General features: G+C 46.0%; 5 protein-coding genes across 5 annotated transcripts; 3 read left to right on the forward strand and 2 right to left on the reverse strand.

The window, feature by feature from the left end:
- The first annotated feature begins 1248 nt into the window (after nucleotides 1–1248).
- BKA55DRAFT_566182 (uncharacterized protein) lies at nucleotides 1249–2450 on the forward strand. The gene has a single exon (XM_046192601.1). It carries the CDS (start codon nucleotides 1418–1420, stop codon nucleotides 2015–2017), a length of 600 nt encoding a protein of 199 aa, XP_046049998.1. The 5' UTR covers nucleotides 1249–1417; the 3' UTR covers nucleotides 2018–2450.
- A 2021-nt stretch (nucleotides 2451–4471) lies between these two features.
- Nucleotides 4472–5038, forward strand: BKA55DRAFT_566183 (uncharacterized protein). Its single transcript, XM_046192602.1, has 2 exons — nucleotides 4472–4800; nucleotides 4863–5038. Exons 1-2 carry the CDS (start codon nucleotides 4645–4647, stop codon nucleotides 4938–4940), a joined length of 234 nt encoding a protein of 77 aa, XP_046049999.1. The 5' UTR covers nucleotides 4472–4644; the 3' UTR covers nucleotides 4941–5038.
- BKA55DRAFT_566184 (uncharacterized protein) lies at nucleotides 5018–6827 on the forward strand. Its single transcript, XM_046192603.1, has one exon. The coding sequence runs from the start codon at nucleotides 5425–5427 to the stop codon at nucleotides 6751–6753; it is 1329 nt and encodes a 442-aa protein (XP_046050000.1). The 5' UTR covers nucleotides 5018–5424; the 3' UTR covers nucleotides 6754–6827.
- On the reverse strand, nucleotides 6828–9530 carry BKA55DRAFT_613362 (fungal-specific transcription factor domain-containing protein). The gene is made up of 4 exons (XM_046196683.1): nucleotides 9396–9530; nucleotides 9285–9336; nucleotides 8965–9228; nucleotides 6828–8916 (listed from the first exon to the last, which is right to left on the reverse strand). Exons 1-4 carry the CDS (start codon nucleotides 9411–9413, stop codon nucleotides 6917–6919), a joined length of 2334 nt encoding a protein of 777 aa, XP_046050001.1. The 5' UTR covers nucleotides 9414–9530; the 3' UTR covers nucleotides 6828–6916.
- Nucleotides 9531–12582: 3052 nt separating this feature from the next.
- On the reverse strand, nucleotides 12583–18341 carry BKA55DRAFT_593415 (uncharacterized protein; the record flags this gene model as incomplete). The annotated part of the gene is made up of 14 exons (XM_046195547.1): nucleotides 12583–12944; nucleotides 12996–13089; nucleotides 13137–13563; nucleotides 13613–13756; nucleotides 13805–14185; nucleotides 14236–14379; nucleotides 14571–14654; nucleotides 14959–15113; nucleotides 15195–15360; nucleotides 15409–15497; nucleotide 15697; nucleotides 16094–17150; nucleotides 17197–17343; nucleotides 17390–18341. 14 exons carry the CDS (start codon nucleotides 18339–18341, stop codon nucleotides 12583–12585), a joined length of 4203 nt encoding a protein of 1400 aa, XP_046050002.1.
- Between the last annotated feature and the right edge of the window lie 105 nt (nucleotides 18342–18446).

The following is an 18446-nucleotide window of genomic DNA, read 5'->3' on the forward strand; positions in this document are numbered from 1 at the left end:
ACTTTACAGGCAAGTGTACACCAATCGCGTTGGAGGCGGTCAAGTCAAGACGAATTCGGCCGTATTGGCAATTGTTCTTGTTCCGATTCAACATCCCTTGGTGTGTTAATATTTCGTCGCACTCACCGAGACCTCTAAAACTCTCAGAGGCTCTGCCAACTTTTTCAACCCTTTGCTTCCAGACGGCTCATCTGACGAATACGCAGCATCTTCAGCCGCTTCGTTAGGGCGCTTCCAGTCTCGATACTTCTTAGCCAACCCCCCCTGCCGCCTAGTCAGCTGTGTCTCAGTAGGGTTCGACTAGTTCTTGTAACACCAACTAACTCTTTCCTCGGGCACGTGGGTAAAACGCGACTTGAGAGCTGAAGAATGTCTCGAACCTTATCACTCATGTGGTAACAAGTGCTACACGCCGAAGACTTCGGTGCGTTTTATCGGTGCTGCTTTCGATCTTCTATCAAGTTCGCGAGCGCGCTCTTTGAACCGTATCAAGTTACCCTCGACGAAGCCCAGGACGTTCTCGAGATACTTGATAGTTGAATCTGGATCCCAAATGGCGGTATCACCGTGTTTTTAGTAATATGAGATGTCGTAGAACATGGCGAGGTAGGCAAGTATAACTATCTATCGTCGACTGAATGGCTATTCCAGGGCATAAAACTCATTTGCATTCTTGGGAAATTATATTGGTTCGGTGTATTTGATACCTTGGTTTAGCGGGTAGATGGGAGAGTAGGATAGGCACCCTATCGGTGCCTTGCTCACAGTTACCCGGCTTCTGGCTATACCACGAGTATATGCAAGACTTGTGGCTAGCTTCTCCGAAGAATTTTGCCATGTTCGTCTTCAGGGTGTATACCAGCAAAGGTCTGGCAGCCACGGCCGCTTTCCAAATGCTTCATGATTACACACCTGGAGCTCAGACATTTACGGTCAAAATAGGTTTGAGAAAATTGAGAAGCGTTAGAGTTCATACACGACCCGTGCTGCGAATGGTTATCGAGATCGTCTCCTGATATTCGTCTTTCCATTGTGTAAAAGAACCTTACTCCATAATGCAAAGTTGTGTAAGTCGAAGTTTTACTGCGGTTCGCTTGATCGATCTGTTGTCTTTGCTTCCAGCCTTAGATCGATGATACTGAAATGGTCAAGTTCGTGTATTAGTCAGCCCTCTACCATTAGGCTGTTGGCTCGTATGAATTGTCCAGTATAACTAGTCATCTACTGGTTAATTATGCTTTGTCAGATTACGAATAGTTCACCAATGATACGAGACGCTGCGCGGGGTAATGGTTCACTCGAAGTGTCTCAAATTCTTCACTTCGCCAAAACGCCACTACTCATTGAGCGGTCTCTGTAGCTGCGATCCCAGCTTTCTTTCTTTCCTTAACGAAAGACTAAACGAATTCTGATAACAATGTCAAGTTCTGTGTCGAATATTGGTGTCATGACACCTAGCACCACAACTGAAGCCGACACAATTGAACGATCACTTATTTCCCCTGGAGGAGGGATGGACACTCCAACATGCAGCAAGCAAACCCCAACTCCATCAGAAGTTGGTGGGAATATGAGTGACTCATGTACCCTCACCCGTAAATCCGATCCTCACCATGACGGTAAATATCTCATCCTCGACGTCTCTCACCACCGTGCCCTGATGTGCCACGAAGGCAACCTACGCCTTAAGACGATCAATCTGGAAGACCTCCAACGACACATTCCAGAACAGGCACAGTGGGAGTGCAAGGAAAGGCGCGGTTTTAGGGGGTTTAAGAATGTTGCTGAGGGGACGTTCCTAGGCCATGACATTTGGTGGGATTTCTATGCCAAGGCCTATCATCATAAGGGCTGGGAGGATTTCACTCTGCGTCACCGCGAAGGTGGCCTATACTGGATCCAGAGCCTCGATTGGTGGACGCAGAGGCAGGTCTCGGCAAGGCAAGATGGAAGTGGCTTGTTGAGGCAGGATGATGGAGGCACTTTGTGGGAGTTTGTCAAGACTGTAGGCTGCTGAGTATTAAAGAGGTGGATTTATGCTCGCTTTTGAAGGGAGTTGGGTACAATACAATGCAATTTATTACGCCCGGCGGCCTTCTCTGACCGAAAGGGCACTATTCACCAATGCTTACATACAACGCCTGCTTTCAAGCGCGCTCGAAGGACGAGCATTGGCGGATCAGGAAGGCAGTCGCACACAGCTAGCCACAGATCGGGATGGTAGGTTCGATGCATTCTGACGTTCATCACAGAGTTACTTAAGATATGGTACATTCGCAAAACTTTGGACGAGACAACTATAACCTGCTTTGGCTGGTGCATCGCGGCTTGCCCAATACGACACCGAGCATGGCTTTTATGCTTTCTTGAGAATAGAGATTTTCAAGTAAAATATAAACTCAAGTTACGTTCTCACATCTCGTATTGAATAGCTGGCAAATGAGAATCATGTTAAAGACCCGCGATAACGCGTGACCGTTTTCATATGATTTGGGATGATCGGAAGCATGGTCAATACTCAGACATTGCCATTCCGTGAATTATGAGCTGTGGGTCCAATAGTGTCGCGTACCCACATTCCGCGCACCCCCACCTTCTACGCACTCCCTGCGACCGTAATTTCCCAACCCCCTAATTATAATTCTCCCTAAAACACCATTAAATAATATCAGAAAAATTCCAAATTTTTACTATAGTAACTCCTAAAGAAGCTTAATAGATTAATCTTAAAGAAATCTAAGAAAGGCTAAAGAATAGTAAGTCTTTATATTATTATATAACCTTATATAAGAAAAATAAGTCTATGCTTTATAGTTAATTAAAAGGCGCCTAGATAGCTTAAAAAGGTTAGGAAAGCTATTAATTATTATTGCCTATATAAGAAAAGGAAATTACTAACTTTTTAAGGCATAAAGAGCATTATAGGCATGCCCTTTTAAGAAGTAAGCTATATAATCTTACTAATAGGATTATAAACCCTAATATAATTAGAATTATAATTAGGCATAACTAGCTAGATAGATTTTTATAATATTATATAGATATTAAAATAAAGCTATTTATATATTTAAAAGCTATTTATTTTAATAATACTACTCCTATCTTCCTTTAATACTTTTATAATATATTATTATTAATTATTAAAGAATTAAGGATTATATTATTAAGGATATATAATATAGATAAGTATAGACTTTAAGAAGGGCTTATAAAGTTAGGAAAGGTACTTAGTAATAACCTTATAAAGCAGGCTATTATTATAAAAAGCAATTAGCATAATTAGGTATTAATTTTAGAGTTAAGAAATATAGAAAGAAGAAGACTATAACTAACTGTAGTTTTTTAAGGAGATTATCTTTAAAAATAGTAGTTTTTAGAGCATTTTCCTAACTAAGGATATAATATTAATAAGATAGGCTAAGTAACTTAAGATATCTATCTAAAGTAGCTCTAGGAGACCTTCTTACTATATATAAAGCCTAAAAACCTGCTTAATTAGAGACTTCTTATAATTAATAGATTTACTAGTTATATCTCTATTTAATTCCGATTTATAGCATTATTTTATAAAGTATAAATCCTATATTTATTACTGCATTTTTTATATACTACTTAGCTATTTAATATTAATATTTTCAGCCTAGTAAAGGCAATTTTTAAGCGCCTTGCAAAGCCATATACCGGCTTTAATACTACAGCGCCAATTCATAAATAGCACTTTATTTAGATATATAAAAAAGCTATAGATAAAGCTATTATAGAGAGGAATATATAAGCAGGCTTTAGAGGCATTAGAATCTGGCTAATCTTATTAAAAAGGGCATTAGAAAACATTATTATAGCTTCTTAAGCACTAGCTTAAAATAATGCCCCTAAGACCCCTTAATACTAAAGGGTAATATTATAGGTTATATTATATATACTAAAGAATAGAAATAAACTAATATCTTAGTTAAAAGAGCTCTAATTGCAGAAAGAAGGGTATAAGAGGAATCTCTATTACCTAAAGACTAAGGCTGCCAAAGAGCTAGATTATTTAAAGGCCTAAAATACCATAAAAAGGCAGAAATTAACTTTTCTATAAATAGAAATAGACTTATAAAAGCCATAGCCTTAATAGAAGGTTATTTAGTACCCCTAAGCCTGTTATCTAGGGCATAAGGAGATTTAATATACCTAATAGCTAAAAAATAAGAGGCTTATAAAGAAGCAGAAAAGGGAGGCTAAAAAGGCAGAATCTAGGAAAAAGAATAATACTATTATAGTTATAGATAAGAGCAGATTATAATTCTATTTTGCGCTATTTAATTTACATACGAATTAATTAAGATATCATATATTAAAGTCATTACGATAATTGAAGGTAGTGCGCGGAAGGGGGGTATGCGCGGAATGTAGGTACGCGACACTAGTCTAGTCGCTCCCAGTGGATTTTTAGTGAGTCGATCTGAATCTAGATCAGGAGAAATTGATTGAAAGTCTTAATAACACTTGATGTCTGCACCATTAAGACATTTTCGCTCCAATCTTGCATCCCCTCAAATGCCAACCTGACATCGTTCACCATGCGACACCAGAGACTCCTGGCCCTTTGGGCTCTGCTCGTGTCCCGCTATTCAAGCATCACCATCTCATCCACCAACGATGCGAATACCTTGGCAAATGCTTTATTCTCAGGTACTCGTCTGGAAAGCCTTGGGAGGAGCCAGGTACACCTGTGGTGGTTGCAGAGGCTGTCAGGCTGCACCTTGCACCCTGCACATTGGCTGCTGTAATTTTCGCCTTGGGATTGATCTTCTGGTGGGTTTCATTCACCTTCCTTTTAATACAATTAGATTTTTAATATCTTTCTTCGCATATAGTCACTTGATAGAAGTATCACTATGACATCCGACAAAATATATACCCATGATTATCAATATCTGTTCCAATTCGCATGATTCTCCTTTGAATACACTAAATACACTACCCAAGTGTCAAGGCCTGACCTACGGAAGAACAATGTGTCGCCAGTGGAGATATCGAATGACCGTGAACTCATTTCCAGTCAACGGAACCACCGTCTCCGCAAACCGACCCCGGCCGTTCCGCCACTGACCTCCGCTTCAGGCGGCATATCCATCATGCGGAACTAGATAGCGCTTTGACAACTGCACCAAAACTCGATGCTTTCAACGAGAATGATCATGCCCGATGAATCTCTTGCCGATACGGCGGTTCCTTCAAGAGTTTCATCCCATGTTCGTGGCTTTACCCCAGCTTCTATGCTGATCCCGAGTGCGGAGAAAATCTGGGGAAGCATGCAGCGGAATTATTGCCGACTTCAGACAAGGATATCGTGATGAACTATTTAAAGAAGAGTGGGAAATGGTCTAAATTTCTTTTCCATCAGCAGATCAACTTCAACTCCTCATTCTTCTGCCTATGCATTCTAAAATGGCGAATCTCAAATCCCTCATCTTTCTCGCTACTGTCTCGGCGGTACGCGCTACTGTCAGCCCTGGTAGTCTCGTCACCATCTCTACAGCTGTCGATGCTACCAGCGGCGCTGCTTGGTGGGATCCTTTAGACGAGTTTGGCGGCTATGACTGGCTTGCTTATCTGAGAAATCCTCCTGGTGGTGCTATCGCTGATAATAATGTCATGGTCGCACGACGCTCTATCTCCGATGGTAGTGTCTCTCGCGACTGCGTCAGAGATTCAGACGGGGAGTGCGCTGTCTTTGCAGATGACCTTGGACATAACACCCCCAGCATCAGCGTCGATGGCGATGGTTATGTCCATGTTTTTACGAGCATGCACAACGAGCCGTGGAAGTACTTCCGCTCCTCTCAGCCATACAGCAGCACTCTCGTCAACGCCAGTGCTGATATGCCAGACCAGAGTGTTCTCATCACATACCCTGTTATCAAGCGTGATGCCGACGGAAATCTGTGGCTGATCGTCCGAGGACAAGCGTCAGGTGATGGCTCTGCGAGGGGTGGTTACTTCTACAAGTACACGGTTGACAACAAGAAGTGGACTCGCGTTAGCCTCTGGGCATACAATAAGGGATACTCTGTATATCCCGATGACATTGGCTTTTCTTCCGATGGGGATGTTCATATCCAGTGGGAATGGAGCAAGTATCCTGCGTCTGCTGTGCGCCACCAGGGAAGCTATGTCCGCTATCGACCTTCAACAAACTCGTTTACTTCTGCCTCTGGAGCTACTGTCTCGACACCCATTACTCAGAACACTGCAGATATCGTGTACCAGCCTCTGACTTCAGGCGAGACATACAGCGGCGACATCAACGCTTCACCAGGCCCAGCTTTCCAAAGCGCAAAGATGGCACTGTACGAACGTCCCGACGGCTCCGTTCACATCCAAAGTGCCTACCGCTTCAAGACTTCTACTAGTGGAACCTGGCAAGTCCGTCGTGCAACAGCAACATACGGTACTTCAAACCCTTGGACACGCGAGATTCTGTACAGCGATAGTGAAACCACCGCTGGCATTGGTATCACCCATGACGGAACGACTGCTCGCATTTACTATTGCCGCTCTTCAGCTAGTGCATTTGTGCTTGAAAATGTCGGTGGAGCTGGTTGGACCAACACGGCTATTGAGCCGGCTGTTGGTAAGAAGGTGCAGCGTCTTCAGGCTTTGATGAGAAGTGATGGAACGGATGTTTTGTACTTGGGGGCGCCAACCAACGTTAACTCGACGACTGGAAGCTTGTATCTTTTGACTGTTGGGGGCCGGAATTAGTGGCATCACTTATATGAAAGATGAGACATTCTGGCATCGTTTTCACGGGCGGGGAACACTCGACCTTTCATCTTGTTTCAGACTAGTGAGTACAATATCAATCATATTTCGAGGGTATTCTCGCTCTATCTTACATATCCATACTTCTTTCATAAACCAACCATTACTGCCCAGCGTTATATCCATAATCTCCATCTTCTGGGTACTCAACTGGCATCTCAGGAGTGATGTTATTAAAGTCTCCGTGAAAGTTAAGAATGCTGTTCGTGAATGACTCATCTGCCCTTCCTGTAGGGTTGAACTGAGAGGTTGCCATATCTTCAACTCCAAGCATTGGAGCTGACAAATACGTCCAGAAGTTGAGCTCATCGGGTGCGACCGCTACATCTGAGAGATCGAAGAGTGGCCAAGTATCTTCCGTCATCATAGATGATATGTTGCTCTGGCCTTGTGTGTCTCCAAATAACGACTGTTGTTGAGGGTTTGTAGATGGTTCGAAAGCTGTCCAATTCTCGCCGAAAGACTGTGTCGCGTACTCACCCGTATCGGTGGATGATTGGGCCTGACTCTCAGTGTTCGTAGCAGCTCCATAGATCTGAGTGATCCTTCTGCTACTTGTGCCTGGGTCTAAATTTCCAGGGCTCGAGTTTTGCATGTTTGTATCACTTCCAACGGGAACCGGGTTTTGTTGCGACACGCCATCAGAATCCTGTCTCCGGAGCTGCTGTATGATGGAGCGCCTTCGATCTCGGCGTGCTTCCTCTGAGTTATGGTGTATCGGTAGCTGTTGGCCTCCTCCTGCTGATCGCATCATGTCCTTCTCGACAAGATCGATTGTAGCATCAGCCAATTTGGATAGTGCTTCACGAGCCCGGGCAATTCTCTCCCACCGTACTCTAAGCTTCTCAAGAATAGTCTTCCACTGAAATAAGCAGCTCTTGAATGAGACCCAGTCATCTTTTGCCTTCATGCGCGCCTGAGTATTCTTCCAGACGATGAACACGAGAGTCACTCCGCTCATGAATTGGAAATGCAGGTCTATCCAGGTGAAGTCCATTAGGCCTTCACTGATACGAAGGAACGAGAGTTGTATGAGATCCTTTGCCGCTTCGTAGCATGACAACGTGTCGGAAGTACATAGGCTTGGACGAGACGGTGATGGTCTGTAGAGGATGAGCAATGCTGTTCGATACCAATAGCCCCACCAGTTGACGTTATGACCATCGGAGTCAGTGAGAGTAAGAGCAACCGAGTTCCACGATTTTAAGCGTCGGTCCATCTCAATCGTCCATTGTGGAAGGTCTGTTCCCTCTTCCTCCTGAGTGGCTTTACCTCTTGCTGCGTGGAGCTTGTGTACGATATCGCTTTCAAGTCGCTGCAACTCAAGCCAATGCAGTATTTGTGGCCTTTTACTTGGTAGCAAGGAATGCTTCGGCAGATTAATGTCGACAGTAAATTCATCAAAGGTGAAAGGCCGACCAAGAAGGATATTGAGTGTCCTGTCGAAACTGTATGTGACCCAGAAAAGTCTGCGCTTTGTATCCGCTTGCCCTATTCTCTGAACCTCAGTATCGTTATCGGATGAAGAGATAGCTATTGTGGTCTCGGAGTGATATCCAAGATCAATGCACATGCGCATGCAGAGACCAGATATATACCAGACCGGTGCAGAGGATGAGTCAAGGATAGACAGCAGCAATAGTAGAAGCAGACACTGCACTGACTGTACATTCTTTGTCTGCATAATCAGACTGATATCTGCCATGGCATTAGCAGTGAAGCCTTTCGATAGGGTCGTGCTCTCATTATGGTCATTAGACATGAACATGAGAGAAATGGCAAGAACCATGTTGAGCATGAATCGGGTCCAGACGTCTTCGGTTGCCAAACGAGCTTGGCCTTCTCTGTCGTTCAGGCTATCATAGAGTTCTGTGACAGCCTTGGTAAATTCTTGCTGGTTGAGGATGGGATACTGGACTTGATATTGGCTAAAGAATGTGTCGATGAGACTATTCGCTGTCTCTCGTGATGGCAGGGCAATTCTGCTACTACTGCTAGCCGAGTCCTTTGGTCCTACTCGAGCTTCTGTTGCCTCGGATGGAGATTCGAAGTTGGGATAGTTCTGCTGAGCGGACTCAAGAACTGATCGAACCAAGTACATTCCTATACTCGTTTCAGCTCAAGTAGCTGTTGTTAATTCTGTATCCATACCACTTGAAGCTCCGATGAAATGAGCATGCCCCTCATCACCCACGCGAATCAAGTCTTGGGCAGGCTCGTCATCGGAGCGCAATGTCGATGTAGGTGGCGACACCTCGATTGTCGCATCATCAACCTCTCGAAGCTGAGCTTCCAGGCGCATGAGTTGAGCTTCCAGGTCATGGATGTAGCTTCGAGGATGCACATCACCCGAGCGGCCATCTGTGTAGTCACATATCGAGCCTGAGTTTTGACATGGTTGGCATGCAGGAATCTCTGTTTCAATATCAGTGGAATGGATCGGCGGAAGACGATTGGTAGAAGCAGCTCACGTGTATCACAACGCGCTTTGCGTTTGCGACAACGGTTACACGCGTTTATCGTCTATCCCATTGTCAGTGACACAAACGTATATGGAGAGTACCCATGAGTAAGTAGCTTACGAAATACGGCGGATCCATCGTCCGCCAGACATGCCATCATCCTACATAGAATTGGTATCTGACGCGACTGCTTCCCTGCAATGTCTCGTCTGGGTCACGATCAAGGTCGGAGCCGATCGCTTTGAGTAAAAGTGCGGAGTAAAGTTGGCATGGAATTTATTCCGCCCCCTCTCACGAAGCTGATCCTTTCTCCACAAAACTCCTCGCGTCAATCGTGCATACCCTAGACTGATTTTTTTAAACCCTACAAGTTCTATTGTCAGTAAACCGCTGAACTTGGCCTCGACGACGATGCATACTATTGAACTTTAGGAGCAATTGCTAATAGGGTGTTGAGAGAGACTATGGCTTAAATATGGCTGGCATACTAAATGCAGGAACCGTACATACATGCGTAAAAGACCACAAAGGTTGGCAAAAACTAGGGTCCGGTATCAAGGTGTTGCACTTAGTTGTTTGGTCAAACATACTGAGGCAAAGAACACAGCATATATTAGATTCATAATGTTCCAAGCTTTCTTCCTTGCTTAACATCATGTAATCGCGTTTGTCACACCAATGATCTCCTACGGCAAATTCAATCTTTCAGCGCTGGTTGCGTGCGACTGTGAAATCACTGTCTCGGTTGAAATTAATGAGAGACAAGCAAACCTCGGGACAAAACCTCCGCTGATTGATATCATGACATGGACGAATTTGGAGACGATGACTGCCAGAAAGGTAATATAAATAACGATGCATGGGAAATGTAGAGACAATGTCTGGAGAATACGGAAAACTCATTTCTCCGTTTCGTCACAAGTTTAAGGACTTTCAGTCATAACATAACAGCTTCTCTCACTGACAGCTATAGGCCATACGGCTAGGGAAATACATAGTAGTCCGCTAATGCGGATGGGGAAAACCTTCGGGCAAAAACCCCTTTGTCATATGTCAAAACCTCGCCACTGATACCCCTGTCACTCTCCATAGATTGTCAACTGGATTCCGTCATAATACCAGGTCCTATCTCAACCAAACCATCTACTGGCAATGCTGGTAGCAAGACCCATCCGGCGCGCAGCAGTCACAGTAATCCACATCGTCTCCGGAAGCACAGCCAGCAAGACATAGCCAGCAAGCCGTAGAGAGTTTACTCTCGCCTAATCCTTTGACCTGCCCGACAGTTTTCCTGGCGAAAAGGTGGTTTCCCGAATCACCGCTATCAGCGTTCGGCAACGCGGCAGCCGCGGCGACAAGGCCGGCGACAGTAAAGATAGTGAAGACTGTATAGGAATCAGCATGTGGATCTATATTTTTCAAGTAGAACGCGCGTTACGAACACTTCATTTTCGTTGAAATCGGAGTGATCTAGTAAGGTGTAGTGGGTTTTGCAGTAAGACTTAAATTGTTGGTTGTTTGTGATGGAGGTATGATGTTTTGAACACCAACACAATCACTCGTACTTTATATGTTTTGCCCATGTACTATGGTTTGATACTTGATACGTGAAGGAAGCCAAGCGTCATGCTGGCAGTTGCTCTGATTTCTTTTACCGAGGCAAAAGATCAGTTCCAGAACTCGGAAAAACAAACATACATTCCATGCGAGTATGAACCATGCTTGGACGTCCCGCCTTGAACTTTATCTGAGACTGCGGGCGGACGACACTGCCCCTGGTTCAAAGTAGTTATTACTCCACCGATTTCCGTCTGTCCCGAGCTTGATAGACAAGTTAAATTCTCTCATATGATTGAAAAGATGGACCAGCCTTCAGAGCCAGTTTTCCCAAAAGTCGGGCGTTTTCTCCACCGTGTTGAATTGGCTCACATGGTATTGGCTGGTGTATAGAATATTGCGAATAGGTCATATTTATATACAACTGCCAGGTTCCTTTGGCTATGAACTAGTAGCACTACTTACTGTTCTTAATTTTAAGAGATAGAAATATAGACCCTCAGTGTGAGAAGAGGACAAGGACTGACCAATATCAAAGAGATCCTCTTTCTTCGAAAATTATATTCAGGGATGTCTGGTCATAGCGCTGGGAAATCAATACCCAATGGAAAGAGAGGTTTCGTGCTACAGTGTTAGTGTTTTCGCAGTGATGCGGGTGAACTCCGTGCTTGTTGAATACAGTATACCATATTCCATACAAAGGCCGAGCTTGCCGGCCGTCTTCTTGATGGGCAGAGGTCGGGCAGTAGCTTGCACTTTGTTAATATGTTTTACTTTTTGCTTTTGTGTACCGTTAGAGTTTCATAGCCGCAGACAGTAGCCGACTTCCGAGCGCAGCGGTGCGGACCGGCGACAATTAAGCTTTTCAAACTCTGACACCGACTTATCACAGCGTTTAGCAGCCAATGAAAGCCTTTGAGCAGAGAATAATAGGCAACGAGTATCATTTGATCCCGGATAGGGGAAAAGCTTGAAGCGCGTTACGGGTAGTATGCTTTGTCCTTATGGTGCTGATATAGTTCGAGGACATGCAGTAGATGAGACAGTTGGGCGGTGACGTTCAATACCCCCTTGAATCCCTATCCATTCCTGCCGAAAGCATTTGTAGTTGTATAGAAGGTTCGATTGTATCGTGGAGAGATCACATGGAGTTCTGGCTGGGGACTACGAAAGTATTTCCCTTGAGATATCGGCCAGTTGACTGATGCGGAACGTAGAAGGATTTGGTGTTGGTCGGTATTTTCTTGCGGTAATTATGGGGTGAGGCGAACTAGACCATATGAAGTTGATAAGGCACTCACGCCAATTCCGTCGATATGCAGAGCCTGATATGAGGACGAGGTATGCAGGCATACTGTCGTCGTCAGGTCGGCCCATGTCACGGCGGAGACCCTTGATGCTTGATGCCTGAGCCGAGGTAGTTACATATTTGCCGTCGACAACTTTGAACGCCCATGTAACGTAACACTTCTTTACCGCGGTCGCATTTTAAACAACATCTGCGCTCTGAACACCAATGTCAGTGGTCGGCAAAGGAAATGAGCAAGGACACATGGAAGGCGAGAGCTGTTGTTGAAGTATATATGACCAAGACATGGTATTAAAAATAAAAGCTTGGAGTATTTAACTATGTAGACATTGAAATAATCCTCATTGTTCACATGGAATAGTTCTCAAATATTCAAAGGTTCGTTCCGAATGCATGAGTCCGAAGCTGTTCATTGAAGCTGTGTCCTCGACACGACCCGAATCACACAGACTTATCCCGAACCTCAACCCGTTCCTCCTCAGCTCCAAGCATCTGCTTAGGCGTAGCATCCTCCTCAGAGTGCACATTGAGCGATCCAAAGTGCGAATCCAGTTCCTCCAGAGTCTTGCCCTTGGTCTCGGGATAGCAAGCATAGACCAGAATGGCAGCAAAGACGTTGAAGGCCATGAAGATGAAGTAGACTCGAGGTCCAATGCGGGAAACAGCAACAGGCCAGACTTGACCGACGATGATCGAACCGAGGGATGAGCCGGAGGAGGAGATGGCGAGACCCTTGGAACGGCAGTTGGCGGGAAAGATCTCGGAGGCGTAGATCCAGGCGCAGGGTCCGAAGCCCATACTGTCTGTGCAGTTTTTAGCGTGTTGCTTGCTTCGTGGGTGACGTGGTGACTTACATCCAACGGTAAAAAAGAAGATAAAGAAGATGTTGACGTAGTTGGCGCTTTGGTTGTTCTGTCCGGGATAGGCAGTCTGTAGAGCGCCATTGATCTGAATTGTGTTAGTAGCTGTATATCAGATCTTTTGCAGCAACTCACCATCAAGCAAAAGGCCATGATGATAGCACCAATACCAAGTGAATGTCTTCGACCAAGCTTATCAATGAAGAACATAGCGGCAACAGTGCAAACCACCTGCACAGTTCCATCGATACCAGAAGCAAGCAAGCTCAATTCCTCAGAGGTACCAGCGGCGATAAAGTTGGTGGGGAGATAGTATCGAATACCAGCAGCACCACTCATCTGCTGAAGGAAAGCAAGAGACCAGGCGCGCCAGAGTCGAGACCAGAGTGGCTTCTGTTGGATGAAGACACGGGCTGACGTGATGGAGTTTTCTTGATGCCAGAGAATGTTGGCGCGGATCTCGTCGAGTTCGGGCTGGATTTCGGTGGCGGAAAGACCGCGAAGTTTGCACAGAGATTCGCTTGCGGCTTCGATTTGGTCTGATTCGACGAGCCATCGGGGGCTGATGAAGAGTTAGCGATGAGTGTAAAGGAGAAATATGATAGACATACCTTTCGGGAATGAAGGGGACACCGCTGAGGAAGAGAAGAGCAGGAACAAATTGCATGGCAGTTGAGAGGCGCCATTCGAGGTCAATACCATTGCCATAGTCCCAGAACGAGTAGCCATAGCCAACCCAGAAAGCCATAGAGATACTGCGCCAATTAGCAAGCCACGCCCTAGACCTTGGACTGTCTACTTACCCAGAGACAATACCGACTTGATTAGCAGCAACATAAAGACCACGATGCTTGGCTGGCGAAATCTCGCTGAGATAAAGCGGGACAGCGGTGGAAACAACACCTGTGCCGACACCAGCGATGATTCGCCCAACAACCATCATAGCCAAGTGAACAGCACCAGTTTGGATCGCGGCTCCGACGCAAAGAAGGCAGACACCACCGAAACCAGCCCATCGTCGACCGTACTTGTTGTTGATAGGACCTGCGATGAGGGCGAAAGAGGCGAATTGACCAGCGGCAAAGATAGCTGTGATGAGACCCTTTTCGCTAGATGAAGGATGGTCGAGGGCTTTGTTGAAGCCGGGGGAGACATAGATGGTGCTCAGAATGCCGATATCATATCTACAAACCGTAAGCCTGTGGTCAATGCATGTTATGAAGTCTCGACTTACCCCCAGAAGATAGAACCCATAGAAATGACGAAGATACTAAAGAAGAGCCAGCCGCTCATCTTGCCCTGCGCGGGCACTGCTCCCAACTCGGTAGCCATCTTGATAGCAAACAGTTCGAGATAATAATTGAACAAGTTATGAGAACTCAAGTGTTTATACTGTTGAGTTCCCCGCAAGAAAGTCTGGGGAAAGCATACTTTTTAATCCTTTATCAAATGGCTCGAAATCTGGGGTAGCGAAGTCGGTTCTGGGATTGAAACAGGGATCCATGGTATGATTCCGCGTTGCGGGGTGCGCTAAAGCTAGAGACGGAGCCTCCGCTTGTTTCTCCTCACTCACGACGGTGGTTCCGTCTGTGCTGTTTGGTTAAGCTATTCCGTTTTATGATAAGTTCTAAAGTTTGGGTCATTATGGACTGACTATTAGATGCAGGTTTGAGTCTGGATTAATCTAACGATTTACGAAAAATATTGATCCAATTCCCTGCCATGAGCGTTAACGGCACCAACGAGGATTCCCCGTCACTCGGCGAACTTAAGCATATCTCGTCGACTCGCTTAACTCCCAGCCTCAGCATTCATACATTCTCTATCCTTACAAACCATGAGTTCAGTCGGAGCTTCCGTCCAAGTCAACACCTGACACTTCAATTCCCGCCTGGTCTAGATCCTGTGGCGGGACCCCAGAATTTATCAGACCAAGAGAGATGTCTTTCTTTCACACCTTTCCATTTGCAGTATGCGGAGGATGGGAGCATTGAGACCATCTCTCTGATGGCGCGCAATGGGCGCGTTACCGGGTTGTTGGGACTTCCAAGACCGCTTGGACCGTTGATCGCTAAGATTGTTGAAGTCGGTGGTGGGTTCCCTTCTGCGATACTACAACAAACCGGCCAAGCATTGTGCATTGCTGGCGGCACCGGTATAGCCCCATTTATTGCTATGGCGGCGGCCAAAAACTTCAGTAGCAGTGCCAATGACCTGAAGCCTAGTCTCATTTGCAGCATTCGTGGGGATGACTTTGGAGTTATCGAGTATCTCTGGAACCACGAGATGCTTTACCCGCGAGATTGGAATTTGGTTCGCATTTTCGTGACGCCTGGAGAAGAAAGCAGCGGGCTGGCTGCTGGTAAACCACAGAGCTGGTGGAACCAGCGCTTCGAGGACCTCGTACATGACCATAGCGACAGTGATGTCTTCCGCCTCGGGAGGATGGAGAAGGAAGACTTGGAGGGCTTTAGTGGGGATACATATGGCCCAGTGCTATTTTGTGGCAGTAAGCAATTGGAATGGCAAGTGAAAATGTGGTTCCTCGGAAAGAAAGATATCTATTGCACGGAGAGATAGCGAATAGTTTCCATAATTTTCATTGCCTCAGTTGTTGAGTATCCCATGCCATTATCTTGGGGCCTGGTGATATCATCTCTTCTTCTAAGACATATACCAGCCGTGAATACAGTACTCTGAGTGTCTCAGTGCAGTTGAAGTTACTAAGCTAAGTTCTATGTGGTGATTATAAGCTCTCAACCACAGATCTCAACTGCAAATAACACATCTGTGCAGTTGAACATTCGCTAAGTGTTTCGAAGCCACAAAATCAGCCTATTATAAATACATTGTAAATGGAAACTACTGACTTGCTGCATTTCGACAACGGGGAAATCAGAAGATATTTGCAAGTATAACACTAATGTAGAAGCGATGTGTATATCTATTCGTAAACTCGTACTTCGAAAACACCACCAAAGGCATTCTCATCACCATTCAACTCCAAAACCTCGACACCAAGCTCCGTCACCGTTCTGCTAGACTCAAGAACAACCTCCCGGCGCGACAGGTGATTCTCATCCTCAACATACAGCTCCCTCTCTTCATCAGAGAGTTCCAACAGACGCCACTTCTTGACACAAAATGGGATAGTCCTTTCTGGGTGACCTCTCAACACCGACTCAAGAGCGTGATCATAGTCTGTATCAAAATGAACAACAACCTTGTTCACCTTGACGGGTGTATCCCAACGAATCTTGAGCATCTTCCTACCAGAGGAGTCGGCACGAGGAACCCAGCAGTTGGTTCTCTTGGTCGGGCGGGGAACGCCATTGCGGACGTTCTCAACTCCCCAAGCCTTCAAGGGTGGATCCAGCGTCAACGCGAGGTTGTGACCCATTGGCCTTCGAACCGGTGTCCAACGCTCAAACTCATCGACACCAACATCACTTGGCGGACTCTGAGTGCATTCGTGCTCAACAGTCATGAGGGCTGATACGCGTGTCTTGGTGGTGCAGAGTGCCACCGACTCATTCTGGAGAAAAGAGAGAAAGACATATTGAGTCTGGGGATTCTCAACCTTGAAGTCGATGACGAGGTCATTCTGACCTGGGACAAGAGGGAACTTGGTCTCAGCCAGAATGACCTCGGGAGTGTAGTTGTACGGCTTCTCAGAACCTCGGAGCTGGACTGTCAATACGGCGTTTTCAACTGACATAGCCGTTATGGAAAAGGTAGGAACAATTCCCTGTGAGATGGGAAGCATCTGTGCAAGACTTCGAACCAAGACCTTTGGTGGTCCATCGGGTGGTAGTTGCGATAGCTCAAATGAGGACCCCTCAATCCTGGAGGCTGAGCGAACGAGATCTTCAGGGTCGTTGAGCTTGTACCCAGGAATGAACTGACCAAACCGCATGAGCTCGCGCTGGAAGTTCTTCATGTTGTTCTTGACAAGTAATTCCATGGGGTCGACACACTGCTTCTTACAAAGCGATGCAGCGATGCCCAAAGCATTGGCATTGGCTCCGCATGTGGCCATGACACGAGTAGATGCAAAGGCGACGTGGGATGCTGACATGATGCGGCCTCCGTACATGAGATTAGGAATCTCTGAGCAGACCATGGAGGAGAATGGTATTTGGTAGACACCTGTAACTGTCAGTAAAAGTAAGACCTAGTCAAATGATGAACTTACCCTTTGAGTGCCACTGAGTACAGCCGTCGACTTCGGAGAAGACACCATCAGCCGGATGAAGATCAAGAGACCAGCCTCCAAAAGACACAGCATCATTGTGATAACGCTGCTCAACAATATCCTGCTGCACCATAATGGTAGGACCAACTGTAACAGTTAGCTCTGCTCTCACATATTCTATGAGGGGACTCACCGAACCGTCTGCTCTCCCTCTTCCCCGGAATAGTACCAACCCACTCGAGCGTCAAGTTCTCCGCCTCAGGAAACCTCCCCGAATTCTTGAAATAATCCCAAACTCCATAAACGACCTTCCAAAGCTCCCACTTGATCTGCTCAGTATCATGAATAGTATCAAGTCTACCGCCATACTCAATCCACCAAAGATTGCAACCCATCTCTTTAGTGCTGAAACTCTTGAAGCGAGGAATTTCTCCTTCCACGTCTTTCAGAGCGTAGGCCGGTGCCACGTACTTGACGGGCTTGCCGGTGTCTTTGGTGTAGAAGTAGATTGAGTGGCCGAGAAGATGGCCGTACTCGGAGGATGGGGCGAAGAGTTCGTTGAATTCATCACGTTTTTCAGCGCCGATTCTGAAGGGAGCGCCGGCGAGGAAGGAGAGTGTGCCGTCGCCGGTGCAGTCAATGAATTGTTGAGATTGGATGGTGAATTTGAGGGAAGATTGAGAGTTGAAAGCACTGACGGAGCTGATTCGATCACCATCCTTGTCGCACCCAACAAGAGCTGTGTTGAGAAACAATTGAATATTCGGCTCCAATCTTACTTTCTCCAAAAGAATGGTATCAAGAATCAAAGGGTTACCCTCAGGATTTCGATACAGATTCTCGAGTAAAATCTCATCAACAAGACCACCCTCTCTCGCATAGCGGTTATTGTTAAACATGTGCGACGTAGCTCCAAGAATCCATAGCCTAACCTCACTAGAAGCATTGCCTCCAAGAACAGGACGGTCTTGGATGAGAATTACTGATACCCCATTTCTTGCTGCTGCGATGGCAGCGATAGTACCAGCTAGGCCTCCGCCGCAGACACAGAGATCTGAGTTCAGGGTACGGTGCTGAAAGTCGCGGCTATGAGTTGCTGGCTCACGACGCAGGACCGGGTCGTGAGATATCCTTGCAGGGGCCATGGTAGCGGTTGGTCTGAATGCTAACCTTGTGGGCAATAGGCAAATCGAAATCGTGTAATTTGTGTTCAAGTCAAGCTAGGATGACGAGGATGAGTAGAGTACATG

The sequence above is a fragment of the Fusarium redolens genome (genome assembly GCF_020744475.1).
Source record: "Fusarium redolens strain MPI-CAGE-AT-0023 chromosome Unknown BKA55scaffold_7, whole genome shotgun sequence".
NCBI lineage: Eukaryota > Fungi > Ascomycota > Sordariomycetes > Hypocreales > Nectriaceae > Fusarium > Fusarium redolens.

Coding starts and splice junctions, on each gene's coding strand:
- BKA55DRAFT_613362 (XM_046196683.1), bottom strand. Junction 9,229..9,284: donor CAAAGCGCGTTGTGATACAC/GTGAGCTGCTTC, acceptor ATATTGAAACAG/AGATTCCTGCATGCCAACCA. Junction 8,917..8,964: donor TTTCATCGGAGCTTCAAGTG/GTATGGATACAG, acceptor AAACGAGTATAG/GAATGTACTTGGTTCGATCA.
- BKA55DRAFT_566184 (XM_046192603.1), top strand. CDS start 5,425: ATGCATTCTAAAATGGCGAATCTCAAATCCCTCATCTTTCTCGCTACT.
- BKA55DRAFT_566183 (XM_046192602.1), top strand. CDS start 4,645: ATGCGAATACCTTGGCAAATGCTTTATTCTCAGGTACTCGTCTGGAAA. Junction 4,801..4,862: donor GCCTTGGGATTGATCTTCTG/GTGGGTTTCATT, acceptor CTTCGCATATAG/TCACTTGATAGAAGTATCAC.
- BKA55DRAFT_566182 (XM_046192601.1), top strand. CDS start 1,418: ATGTCAAGTTCTGTGTCGAATATTGGTGTCATGACACCTAGCACCACA.